This window comes from Arachis stenosperma, chromosome 7 (genome assembly GCF_014773155.1).
Source record: "Arachis stenosperma cultivar V10309 chromosome 7, arast.V10309.gnm1.PFL2, whole genome shotgun sequence".
Classification (NCBI taxonomy): Eukaryota; Viridiplantae; Streptophyta; class Magnoliopsida; order Fabales; family Fabaceae; genus Arachis; species Arachis stenosperma.
Genome location: NC_080383.1, coordinates 91,356,343 through 91,369,495, shown reverse-complemented (window position 1 = coordinate 91,369,495; position 13,153 = coordinate 91,356,343). Strand labels below are relative to the sequence as shown.

General features: G+C 33.6%; 1 protein-coding gene and 1 pseudogene across 11 annotated transcripts; one reads left to right on the top strand and one right to left on the bottom strand.

The window, feature by feature from the left end:
- Positions 1 to 561: 561 nt before the first annotated feature.
- LOC130941837 (galactoside 2-alpha-L-fucosyltransferase-like) lies at positions 562 to 5,309 on the bottom strand. Of its 11 annotated transcripts, XM_057870440.1 has the most exons (6): positions 5,131 to 5,303; positions 4,050 to 4,230; positions 3,843 to 3,933; positions 2,942 to 3,627; positions 2,730 to 2,810; positions 562 to 2,284 (listed from the first exon to the last, which is right to left on the bottom strand). In XM_057870440.1, exons 4-6 carry the CDS (start codon positions 3,183 to 3,185, stop codon positions 810 to 812), a joined length of 1,800 nt encoding a protein of 599 aa, XP_057726423.1. In that variant the 5' UTR covers positions 3,186 to 3,627; positions 3,843 to 3,933; positions 4,050 to 4,230; positions 5,131 to 5,303; the 3' UTR covers positions 562 to 809. The 11 variants fall into 11 exon arrangements, with proteins under 11 accessions (XP_057726423.1, XP_057726424.1, XP_057726427.1 ...); XM_057870441.1 differs by lacking the exon at positions 3,843 to 3,933 and having other exon boundaries at positions 4,050 to 4,206; positions 5,131 to 5,309; XM_057870444.1 differs by lacking the exon at positions 5,131 to 5,303 and having other exon boundaries at positions 2,942 to 3,305.
- Positions 5,310 to 6,151: 842 nt separating this feature from the next.
- LOC130940145 (putative cyclic nucleotide-gated ion channel 8) lies at positions 6,152 to 8,881 on the top strand (annotated as a pseudogene).
- The last annotated feature ends 4,272 nt before the right edge of the window (positions 8,882 to 13,153 follow it).

The window sequence follows — 13,153 nt, the reverse complement described above, 5'->3', positions numbered from 1 at the left end:
CCCTCTCTCTCTCTTTTCTTCCTCTCCGCAACCACTTTTCTTCCTCTCCGCAACCAGAAAACATAATATATTCTTTAGTTTGTTAATTTTTTTATTAAAATAAAAATGTAATAAATTTTGGATATACTTGAATTATTTTATCCACTTTACGAAAATGACCAAGTACCAGCAAGTTATTTACGTTTTCCACGTGTTTACACTTAAATTTTTGTCACGTATTGTTTTTCAATTAAAATGCTTTGCCTAAGCAATTTTGGTCAATTAAATGTCATGTAGAACCACACGCGATATTGATTAATAAGCTGAGCAGATTTTGTTTAATGAATGAATTACATTTTGATTGATTTTTTAATATAAAACTAAAATATATATACAAACATTCCACCAAGTCAATTACCTACTATTTTAAAAGTCTCATAAATAAGAGCATATAATTTAAAGAAGTAAATGCTATAGTATCTATTACTTTGTATTTAAATTATTAAAAAAAATAAATAATATTTAATAAATTTTATATAATTTATTTTTTATTTTAAATATTTTAAATAATTTAGACACCACAATAAAAGTACCATATAACTTACTTAAAGGACAGTAGTACAAAAGTCATTTATGCAATAAATAAGAATTAATTTGAAGTTAAATTACATATTTCTCTAAGTCCGTGACTCCATGACTCCATGATAAGATAGGCAAGGCTAATAGGCTATTAACTGCACGGATGGCAGGGAGCCACATCCTCATATCATATCACTGTGATCATCGATGAGCTAATCAAGCACAAGGTAAAGATATTAGCAACTAAGTGACTAACCTTTGCGATTATCATTGATCAGCCTTAATCCGTTAGGTACATCTTCACAATGCTCCATGTGATGAACGAGGGAAGTGAAGTCAATAGTTCTATTGACACTACATTCATACTTGGGAGGATAATGGAAACAAGGCTCCATGGACATGGCTCGTTGACAAGGAGGCTCTGGGACTGTTTCCCCATATGGCCTCTTCAGAATCCACGGCTTCAAACCTCCAAGACCATGAGCAACATAACCAAAAGTAGACTTGGGACTAGTAACCAATGCATCACACAAACTCAACAAATATATTTCACTCCATGCCTTAATGTTGTGCATGCCATCATTGGACTTTTGACGCTCTTCATGACTTGGCTGAGAAACTCTTATCACTTCCCCAGTCCCTGTTGTGTTCCTCATATACATATTTCTCAGCCTCTCCCCATATTCAGAGTATAATGATGCTACTAGAACAGCTTTTGAGATCGTGGCATGGTTCTTCAAAGAAGTTGTCGACTTTTCCATGTCTATTTCAGGAAGAAGCTTGTGCCTGAGGGCGCAGGCTATAATTTCATTGATAATAGTTTGATGTGATGCTCTATGAGTATTGAATACCCTAATCTGCAGGCCAATCTTCTCATTTGCCTTGGCTAAGTGCGCCTGATAGAACTTGCTGATTAATTCCCATGCCTTGTTTGATGGGTGGAAAAGGTAACGTCCTAGATGGTGAAAAATTGTGTCTTTCTGGGGGAACATTTTGCTCAAGTCTTTTCTAAAGGATGGAATCAGAAAAAGAGAAGGGACAAAATATTGATCTGACCATAAAATCATCACGGGAACTCTCTGAAGAAGATTTTGACAATGATCACAATGGAAAAAGTTATTATGACCGTCATGGGTATGTTGTAGATTAAGAATAAGAAATGATGGAAAAATCTCCTTTGCATTGTATCCCTTATTGATTAGCATGCTTTCATGCGTTTTGATATGTTTCTGATCCTTCCAATATCGAAAATTCCTGGGCAATAACCATGAGGAATCAGCAAATGGCTCACAAAAGAGATCAGACATATCATCCCCAAATTTGACTAGTAGAACACGGTCTGTGAGGATAGCATAAAGAAATGCTGCAACCAGGGTTAGCATCCTGTTCCCTAGGCCATTGGAAGCTGTCCAGACAAGGTATTTGCACTTCTCACCTGCACCGCTTTTGCTAGATTTTGTGCTCTTTCCCATAATTTTGTCATAGGATTTGGTATGTGGTCCACAACTTCTATGAAGATGTTCATACTTTCGTAGCTTGGATATCAGATATACAGAAGGTTTGTGAGGGGAACGTTTGCGAAACAAGTAAGATTGATACCTACTAATGCATGATCCTTCATCAAATGTGGAAACTAGAAGTCCATCAAGGAGTCTGACACTAGCAAAGCCAACTGTAGATAGGGTTGAATCATTCTTCTCATCTTCAAATGAATGATTCTTTGAACCTGTAGTGTGGAAATAAAGATTTCTTAAATATTGATACCTGGATTCTAAATAATATTTAAATCTAGATTATAATGTGTTGATAGTTTACAGAAGTTATGATAGCTTTGACTCCATGGATGGGAATGAATAAGATGAAACCATGTTAGTATTCATTTTGACACAAGATTCAGCTAGAAATGAAGATCAGATTACCTTAACCAATGGTAACCTACTAATGTTGTTAATAAATGGAAATTTTCTCAAGTCCATAATAATAATCCAGATGTGGATTTAAGTTCAAGAAGTCATAAGTATGTTTCCTATAAAGTACAACCAGATACACCCTTAATAATTGAAACTAATCCTGCCTTGTCTAGAACAAGCACTGTACGATGAAAATAATAAAATGAATTTCAAGTAAGTATATCAGAAAATAAAAATAGGCTGAGATTAAGCTGCAAATACCAGCTTTACCAATATCTGCGTTTGTTGGAGTCTGAGCTTGTTCTTCTGAGCTGATTTGTTGTTTGCCTCCCAACATCTTATCTAACATACAAGTTTGAGAATCAGAATTGAGGACAACAGATGCAGTAACGGGTGTAGTATTTAAGACATCTGACAGTGGAAGCAAAAGATGAAGAAATGCTGGCAGAAAATGTTGCAAACAATTGCCTTACCTACCACATTCTGATCTTTTCCTTCCTCAACTTGAACTGTAGCATTGCGACGCCCTTCTTTTAAGACATTCGTAGTAGCATTTTGGGCCCTTGCAGCCAATATGTTAATATTGGAAACTCCCTCAACAAGATCATAGATAGAGTGTTGGTGCATCAGAGTAAGTGTGAATAAAATAGGGAAGGTTATGGAACCCACAACCAATAATGTTCTAAATCTCTTGAAACTCAATCTATCCATTGTCATTTTTTTAAGTTACCCCCACAAGTTCTACATGGCAGAGCGTTGATGGCAGAATTCAACCCCTTCGGAATAGAGGAGACACAAAACTTCAGGTATCAATGGATTTAAATGCTTCTGCCTAGACTAGAACATGTATACATCAAGGTAGCAGGAGAAGAATACCAAAAGAAGTAAGCTGACTGTGTTAGTTGAATAATGCACCCAAAAATAGCTGAATTGAGGAAGATACCAAAACAAACAGCAAAGGCATAAAGAAGATAAATCTCCTTTGTTTACAAGCGAACAAAAAGGGAGGTAACACAGAGAATGCAATTAAAATTTAAAAGGAAGCAAAGGGGAGGAAGACTTTGGAGGATAGAGAGTTTGAATGATGTTGTGGACGAAATGTTATGGAGATCAGATGCAGGACCTCCAACTCGAAGTGAGGTTCCTCAACTTTGCTCGTCTGTATGTGTGTAAAAAACGGAAGGATGAAAATTGGACAGAAAGAGAAAGTGTTATGCTTACTGATTAGGCAACTGATGCAGATTTAAATTTAACAATTATATCCACCAAAGGAGAAAACAATTTAACAGGTAAACATGCATATGGTCAAACATAAAATATAATACTTCAAGAGTCAAAAACCAATACTCAAAGGCAGGATGTGGGCGATATTACCAAAAATATTATAGAGACATGATTCAAATGAATACTGAATACAACTCTAGCGACCACAAAACGGTTTTGGCATGAAGCTATTATCCAAGATCTGAAAAACCAGAGTATATTCTTTAAATTGTGTCTTGAAGAAAATTTGAGTGCAATAAAAGACAAGAATGAGAATGTTTGCCTTCAAAGGGCAAATTAATAAACTTAAATCCTTACAAAATCTCTTCTACCAAATTGTGCTTTTTCAGAAGCTTTATAGGCATCAATCGTCTTCATCACTCCTCCTCTTTGGGTTCTGGTATTTTTCCTCTATTATATTTGCCATAATTAAGGCAGTGTCAACTAGCTTCTTGATGTTAGGAACTTGATAATTCTGGGCCACATAAACCCCCAAAGGCTGTCAGCATTTGTTTAAGATCAAATGAAAAGTGTTCTTAGAGATTTTGTGTGGTGGACGATCATAAAATAAAAATGAACAGAAAGAAACAAAAATGAATGTATATTCTGAGATCAATCTTCCACAAGTAAATCACAGAGAATTTATATAAATGAAAATAAAAGAGAATCAGCTAAGTAAAACTATTGCTCGAACTGGAGTGAACATTCAGGTTACATTACCGCATCACTAATTCACTACCACCTAATCCCACTGTCAAATCCGCTGCAACGCAGGGACTGAAGAACCTGCTCTACTTATGGATTGCAAGCCCTATCAAATTGCAATCCACCTTCTTCCTTGCTTCCCTTTCCATACTCAATTTTCCCTCCTTTTTTGGGCATATTTTACCTTATCATATAAATATCACCCCAATTTACTGATTGGGGTTTAAATATGAGGGAAAAACAATTAGGAAGTTAAAAATCAACTTAAGAATAAGACGTGGTTTTAATTTCTTTTTGGCATAATTTGGTGAGTTAAGAAAAACAGGAATTTGACCTCTGATTCCTTCATCAGTAAGTACTTACGACAGGTAAGGGGTGTCCCTGGTTTCAATTTGAATTGGTTTGGAGCTGAAATGTAATCTGATCTAAATACTATTGTTTGTTGTGGTTCAGTTTGAAGGTGACTAAACTGAATGTTTCCAAAGGGTTAAACAGAACCAGCAAAGATTCTGAGAAATATTCGTTGATTCAATAATCGGTATTCCACAAAATCATATGAAATGAAGTCACCAGCATTGAAGTAGATTTGGAGTTACGATTCATCAACAAAATTCATGTTCAAAGTTAACAAGCTCCTTAATGGATCACACGCAGACACTAAGGCAAATCAACTGATTAAGTTGGAAATACTCACGAAAAGCAAACAATGGTGGATGGAAGTAAGTATTATATAACAGAGCTGATCTTGGCGTGGCTGTCCACCAACATAGGAGGTTCTGCAGTTAACGGCAGTTCCGGCTGGAATCGGGCGACGGCAGTGACAACCTGGAACTTGAAGGTCTGCAATGGAGGTCGCATAACTCAACGTCGAGGGAAGTGGCAGTTAAAATCCGGGTCGGGTTTGGGAATGGGAGTTCGTTTCCTTGGGATTTGGGCCGGTTTGTTGGCCCGGGTTCTGTCCAAAAACAGAAAGAGACAACACTAATATAAAAAATTCCTAATTTCAAACTATGACCAACTAAAAAAAAGAGAAGTAATAAATGAATTAAGAAAAATACTTGTTGAACCTTAACAATAACCAAACTAAAATTAAGGGATGAAAATAAAATAAGGTAATAAGAATAAGTTAAATGAGGCTTGCAAAAATTAAAAAAAATAAAAGCAAGTGTAACTATAATGTCGGAGAAAACATACAGCCATCATAAGAAAAAAAAAAGAGTCTTAAATAATCAAATCAGGTGGAGAGATGAATCTTGATGCATGTTTTTCCTTTTCTTTCTCTACTTGTGGATTTCTTTTTGGCTTTGCATTCTTATGGTTGTCATTCCTATGCACGCACACTCATCCGCTTGTTCAAATATCGGCATTAATTATATGTATTAAGTTCATCTTCAAATCATAGATATATTCAATAATTAATATAATTTAGTTATTGATCCCATCTTTTATCTTTGGACATTTGGTATTAAGAATATCAGAGACACATGCATATGCAATCGTTATTTTTTTTACGACAATATCTATCTGTCTGCTTTGCAATTGTACATAGGAGCATTAAACTGCTTGTAATCTTCAAAATGTTTGATTGATTGCATGTCACATAGTAATAGGAGAGCTTTACTAGCAGTTATCCAATAATTAATAATGCAATGTCATCCATATGCATTAATAATTCCTATTTGATTTGGCGCTTGATACAGCATATATAGAAATAGATGAGGAAATTAAGATTTAATCTAAAGGGACTAGGGCCGCTTCCTCCGACTGGTGGGAGTGGCGGAATAAGGAGAAACGACAATGCATCAAAATCTTTTGGGGTAGGAATGAGAAGGGGATCGAATGGGCTAAGAGTACTTGGGAGATCCCTGAAAAGTGGAGTGACGTGGGCATCAGTGTTTCCGGAAGATCTTAAAGTGTCTGAGAGAAAAATATTTGACCCTCAAGACAAGACTCTTCTGCAGTGGAATAAATTCTTTCAAGTTTTGTGTATCATATCTGTATCTTTTGATCCCCTTTTCTTTTATCTCCCATATTTCAATCACAAATCATTCTGTCTCGCCATAGACAGCAGCCTGGCAAGCTATGCAGTTACACTCAGAACAATCTTCGATGCTATCTACATCCTTCGCATAAGTTTCCAGTTTCGCACTGCTTTCATTGCGCCTTCTTCTCGTGTCTTTGGACGAGGTGAACTCGTCATAGATCCTGCAGAAATTGCTAAGAGATATTTGCAACGTTACTTCATTGTTGACTTCCTCTCTGTGTTGCCTTTGCCACAGGTTATTAGCTTTTGTTTTGTTTCCTTTCAATTCGGAAATTAATTAAATATTATTGAGTCAATCATTTTTTGTCATGCATGTAGATTGTCGTGTGGAGATACCTTCATGATCCAGCGCGCACAAAGGTATTAGCTACAAAAACGCAACTGTTGAACATTGTCATCCTCCAATATTTTCCAAGATTTCTACGCTTTCTACCTTTGGCCTCAGAGATTAGCAAGACAGCAGGTGTTTTTTCGGAGAATGCTTTGGTCGGCGCCGCATATTACTTGACCTGGTACATGCTTGGCAGCCACGTAAGTGCATCTTAATTAATTGCAACCAAAGGTCATGCAAATTTTACTAGCTACTATGCCTATTATTACTATACATCATCAACTTTCTTGTGATTCTAATGTGCAATGCTCATGTCACAGATAACTGGGTCTGTATGGTACTTATTAGCTGTAGAACGTAATGACACGTGCTGGAGGAATGCTTGCATGGAGGAAGAGCGATGTTTCACGCATTTTTTGTACTGTGGGGGTTCAAATAAGCGTGCTACTGGCTATGAAGAATGGAGAAAGATTAGCCCAACGATTCTTAGGAATAAGTGTTCCGCTGATGATGACACGCCCCATTTGACTATGGAATTTTCAATCAAGCAATAACATCTAATATTGTTGCATCAATCAATTTCTTTCCTAAACTTTGTTATTGTTTATGGTGGGGTGTCCAAAACATAAGGTATTTTCCTAATCAAGCTAGCGTTAGTGTATTGATGATTGAGACTTGTTAAGTAGTGTGTTTGAAGGTGTCTATCTGTTAACAGGTTTTACTAAGCTAAGAAGATTCATTCTATTTTGCTTTACGCAGCACACTTGGTCAAGGGCTTCAAGCTAGCACCTACGTTGGAGAAATTCTGTTTTGTATTATATTAGCTGTTTTGGGGCTTGTCCTTTTTGCTGTTTTGATTGGAAAGATGCAGGTAAATGCATGCCAATAAGTGTGGATGAAAAGGTTTCTATAATAATAATTTATTTTGGTCTTGTATCCAGAACTTTCTTCAATCGATGTCTGTCCGTCTAGAGGAAATGAGGATCAGAAGACGTGACTCAGAGCAATGGATGCACCACCGCTTGCTTCCACCGGAGCTAAGAGAAAAAGTTAGACGCTATGATAAATGTAAATGGTTTAACACACGTGGAGTAGATGAAGAGAGCTTGGTTCAGAAACTTCCCAAAGATCTGAGGAGAGACATCAAAAGATACCTTTGTTTGAATTTGGTCAGAAGGGTAAGCTAAGTAGCTATATATATATATATAAGCAAAGCATGTGTATGAATGTATTATACATTGATAGATGATAATGTATGGATGGATGGATGATCAGGTTCCTCTGTTTGCCAACATGGATGAGCGGTTGCTGGATGCGATATGCGAGCGGCTGAAGCCGTGTCTGCATACAAAAGGGACGTGCATAATAAGGGAAGGGGATCCGGTGAATGAGATGTTGTTCATCGTACGTGGGCAACTTGAGAGTGTGACGACGGATGGCGGAAGAAGTGGATTCTTCAACAGAGGTTTTCTGAAAGAAGGTGACTTCTGTGGAGAAGAGCTGTTAACATGGGCACTAGACCCAAAATCATCGTCGAATTTACCGTCATCTACAAGGACTGTGAAGGCCATGGATGAAATGGAAGCATTCGCTTTGGAGGCAGAGGAGCTCAAGTTTGTTGCTTCCCAGTTCAGGCGCCTTCACAGCAGGCAGGTTCAGCACACATTCCGTTTCTACTCCCAACAGTGGAGGACTTGGGCTGCCATCTTTATCCAGGCTGCCTGGAGGCGCCACCAGAGGAGGAAAATTGCATCCCTGCACCACATCAACAAGCCTGATGATGACGACGATGATGATCAATCCCATCATGATGATGACAACGACGACGATGATGATACAAAGGCCTTGATTCCATCTTCTTCGTCTTCATCTTCTACTGCTAATACTACTACTGCTGCTGCTACTTCTACTATGCTTATTGGGTTAGATTCAGCTATGTATGCTTCCCGGTTTGCAACTAATCTGCGTGGGCAGAAGCCCCGTTCTTCCAGTTCGGAGGGCATCGGCCTTCCCCCCCAAAAGCCTCGAGAACCCGACTTCAGCCATCTTGATGATGATGACCCACGCTAATAATCACTCCCATCAACCACTTCTTCAGTTGCTTCCCCAACAACAATATTACATTTATTTTTGTATTTATTTTTTTCATTAATACAAAATATGTACACCGAATTCCACCTATGTATACTAATAAATCAAATTAGTTACTTCTCTAGGATTTTCATTCGGTTCAACCTTGATATTGCGTTCACAATATGGATAATAATTTCCATCTCTGGGATAAAAATATTTAAACAAGATAGATACTCTAACCAACTTTATAATTATTATGTTTATGTGAAAATATTTTTTTAAATTTTTGAATAATAGGATTAGATTTTGATATGTTATAAAAGTGTTATTTTTATTTAAAGAATGACTAAATAAATAAACGAAAATATTTAATAACAAAAAAATTAGCTAAAATCAGTCACAACAATGTATTTTATTTAGTATTTGTTAATTGTTACCGTGATTAATAAATGTTATATACGATAAATTTTGACTGTTTTTTTGTTCTTTTAGTATTATGATAAATAAATTACACTTTTAAATAAAAAATTTTCATTAAAAAAAATATTTTTAGTATTTTTATTTAAGTAAATATCTTTTAACAATATATTATAGCTCATTAAAAAGTAATATCTTTATTTTTTTCATTGAATCCTTTTAGTGAATCGTAGCTTAGATTTTCTTTTTATTTGAATAATGTCTAATAATCACTTTGGTCCAATTAAATATGCAAACTATTAAGGTGGTATCAAAAAGTTTAGGTCTCTCATAAAGATAATCTAAAAAGATACAAATGAAAAATAAATTCCTGTAAAATTTAAAAAATACAATAAAAATAACTAAATATTAAATATATATCTATTAAAAAATTCAAAAGTTAAATTTTGATATAATTTTTTAAATATTATTAAAAACTAAATTTTTATTTTAAAATTTTAATAAATTTATGTCAAGTGAGTTTATTTTAAAAATCTTTTTGTAAATAACCAAGTTTTTTGAAAAATTTAAAAAATTATTGAGAGCAAATTTTGCTATAATTTTTTGTGTACTTTAGCACTTTTTAAATAATTATTCAAATGTCATTACAAAAATTCATATCAAATAAATAAGTTGTTTACTAAATACAATAGATCTTTTGCCCCTTAAAAAGAACATAATATTACTATTATTGACATATTTCATATGTATGTTTTTTATGTTAAAATTGTATTTAAATGATATTTAATTTAATATATTTGGTTGAATTAGTTGTATTATTTTTTTAATTTAAAATTTGATATCCATAGATACTCGCGGGTATCTTCTTGCGAAAGAAAATAAACAGAGACTTGTGACAGAGATAAAATAGAGACGAGAGGTAGTTTATTAAATGGAGACGAGAGTTGAGTAGAGGTCCCCTCCATGAAAACCCATTGCTATTCCTAGTCCTAAAAACTGATATTTGGATGATTTGGTATGGTTTATTCATGGTGAGGGAGTTGGAAATAACACTATTGATTTGTGAGACATATTCTATTAAAACTTTATCGCAAGTGAACAATTGAACAAGAAAAGTGCTAGGAGGCCAATAAATTTTGTGATATGTAGTTATCAATTAGTCATTATTACTGTTTTTAATTGTATAAGATCAAGGTAGCGAAAATCGAGATTTTACGTAGAATAAAAAAAGTAATTAAAAATTATAGAGCTTGAAATCGTAAAACAGAACGTAAGATTCTACCAAATATATAAATTTATTAATATCAATTATAAGAATACTATAATATGGTAAATTAAGTAATTTAAATAAAAATGAGAATTTAAATTTGACAAAAGTATCATAAATAATAACATAATGATAAAATAAAGCTAAAGTAGCATAAATATATAATAAAATATAACATTTGTAAAGTTCAAAGATAAAAATATAAACTAACCACAAGTCTAAAATTCAAAATAACAATATGTAACATCACAAATATAAAATAGATAATATAACATCATACTAAAAAATATAAAGACTAAAGTAATTGATTTTCATTAGGAGAAAAGTTGAGAAGCTCATTGAAAACATCATCATCAAAAAGAGGAATCTCCAAATCAATCAAAGGACTCCCATCTTTATCTCTATCTTCTTGAAGGGCTAAGTTTACATCATTTTGTGTGTCAAATTTTTCAAAATTTTTCATCATATTTTCATCTTCCACAATCCATTCTTCATCCGAATCCAAGTCTTTAAGATTATAGTCAACAGTATTTTTTGATGGCTTCTTTTTTGCCGATCTTAAATTGGTCATCACAAAAACGTCATTCATTGTGCTTGTTTTCAAATGATTTCTCTTTTTTGTGTGAACCTAATAATATCAAAATTTACAAGTATTTATTTAATATATTAAATAATAGAATTCATAAGCTAATATCAAATTAAAAATTTACCATCTCAAAAGCACTTCAATTACGCTTACATCCTAAAGAACTACAAGTGAAACTCAAAACAAAGATAGCAAGCTTTTAAAGTTCTAGATGTTCATCCCCATAAGAATCCCATTATTGTGAAGGTGTTTTGGTTTTGAGAGCATTTTTGGCAACATCTCTACCAAAAAATTTAGCCTTACTCTTGAATTCCTCAAGTTGACTATCAATAATTGTAATGACTGCAGGATCTCCCACAAATATATCCAAACAATCATAAAGTCCTTTCTTAACATCATACTCAACCTTAAAATTATGACTATAATGAATTTGTGAATTTAAATAACAGTCTGCAACATGCAAAAGTCTAAAGAGTTGCTTGTCCCATCTTACATCAATAATATCCCACAAAGATTTATAACTAAAAAAAAACATAAAAATAGTGAATTAGACAATTAGCTAATTAGTAAATAATTAGATGATAAAACTGAGAGAAAAATATTTACTTATTATTAGTTTTATTACCTTATTTCAACACTTTAAAAAGCATCTTTAATCTTTTTTTTAGTACGGTCAATTTCAGAATACATATATCTCATAGCTGTCTTTCCCTCTGAATTCACTATACGGAACACATGAAGAAGAGGATAAGCACCTCTCAAACAATGGATAATATTTTTCCAAAATATTTTATCCAAAACAATATTTTTAATATTTTTAATATTTTTTCTATCTCTTGTCTTTGAGCACTTGCTTTCCTTTCATTCATCGAGATGAACATTCTAATTATTGAATTCTTCTTCTTATTAAGACTACCCAAAGTAGGGTAGAATGTAACAAATTAGGTCATACCTGGTCTCACTAAAACTCTTCCTTTGATGTGTTGTTATAACAGGGAAATTAGAGAAGTCCTATAATATATGTAAGTAGTTAGCTTTCTTCTTTTGGCAATGGTGTCTTTGTGAAGATCTAGTTTCTTCTCAAAATCTTCAAGCATCAAATTAATGCATTGAGCGGCATAAGGAGCCCAATAAAGATTCTTTCTCTTTTCTATCAACATTTATCCTACCTTTGTGTAGTTAGCTGCATTATCAGTTACAATTTGAACCACATTCTCTTCTTCCACTTCCTCTACAACTTCATCAATCATCTTGAATATCTTTTCAACTGTTTTACATATATCAGAAGCATTAATAGATTTTAAGAAAATAATTCCTTTAGGACTATTCACAAGAAAGTTGAGAATAGTTCTTCTTCTTTTATCCGTATAACCATCTGTCATAATAGTGCATCCAGTTTTCTTTCATTTAACTCTATGCTCTTCTAATGTTAGTTTGGTTGACTCTATCTTCTTCTTCAATAATTTTCTTCTTAACTCGTCATAAGAGGGTGGCCTGAATTCTAATCCATGGCGGACAACTTTCTCAAACATGCTATGGTATTTTTCAGACCTTGCAACATTAAAAGGAATAGTATTATTATAGATAAACGAAGCAATTTTATTACACGCCTCTTCCCTTAAACCCTTCTTAAAAATTAAGTTGATTGTTGTTTGAATGTTTACACCCTTTTTTTTAAGGGACTTGCTTATGAGATTGCATCTCTAATGGTGTGAAATTACTTAATTTTCTTCTACTAATTAAGTGTTGACCAAATTTTAATTAAAACGCTGGCCTCTAGACTTTTTCTTTAAAAAATTATAGATGATCATGAAAAATAAAAATTTCTTTAAAGGATTTTTTAACTCGAACACAATAATTTTAGAAATAAGATTTTATTTTAATTTAGAGAAAATTAAACCATGTTATAGACTAGATGACAAAAAATAGAACTCACAGAATTATTGATGCAGTTGATTTAATTGTTCTTCTATCTTCTTCAAAAGAGTATATCTTAAGA

Bases quoted from the DNA above. Each gene is read 5' to 3' on its own strand.
- LOC130941837 (XM_057870441.1), bottom strand. From the start codon at position 3,185: ATGACAATGGATAGATTGAGTTTCAAGAGATTTAGAACATTATTGGTT. The intron at 2,811-2,941 runs GTAAGGCAATTG...CTTGTATGTTAG, and splicing joins AAAAGATCAGAATGTGGTAG to ATAAGATGTTGGGAGGCAAA. The intron at 2,285-2,729 runs GTATTTGCAGCT...TCCACACTACAG, and splicing joins CGCAGATATTGGTAAAGCTG to GTTCAAAGAATCATTCATTT.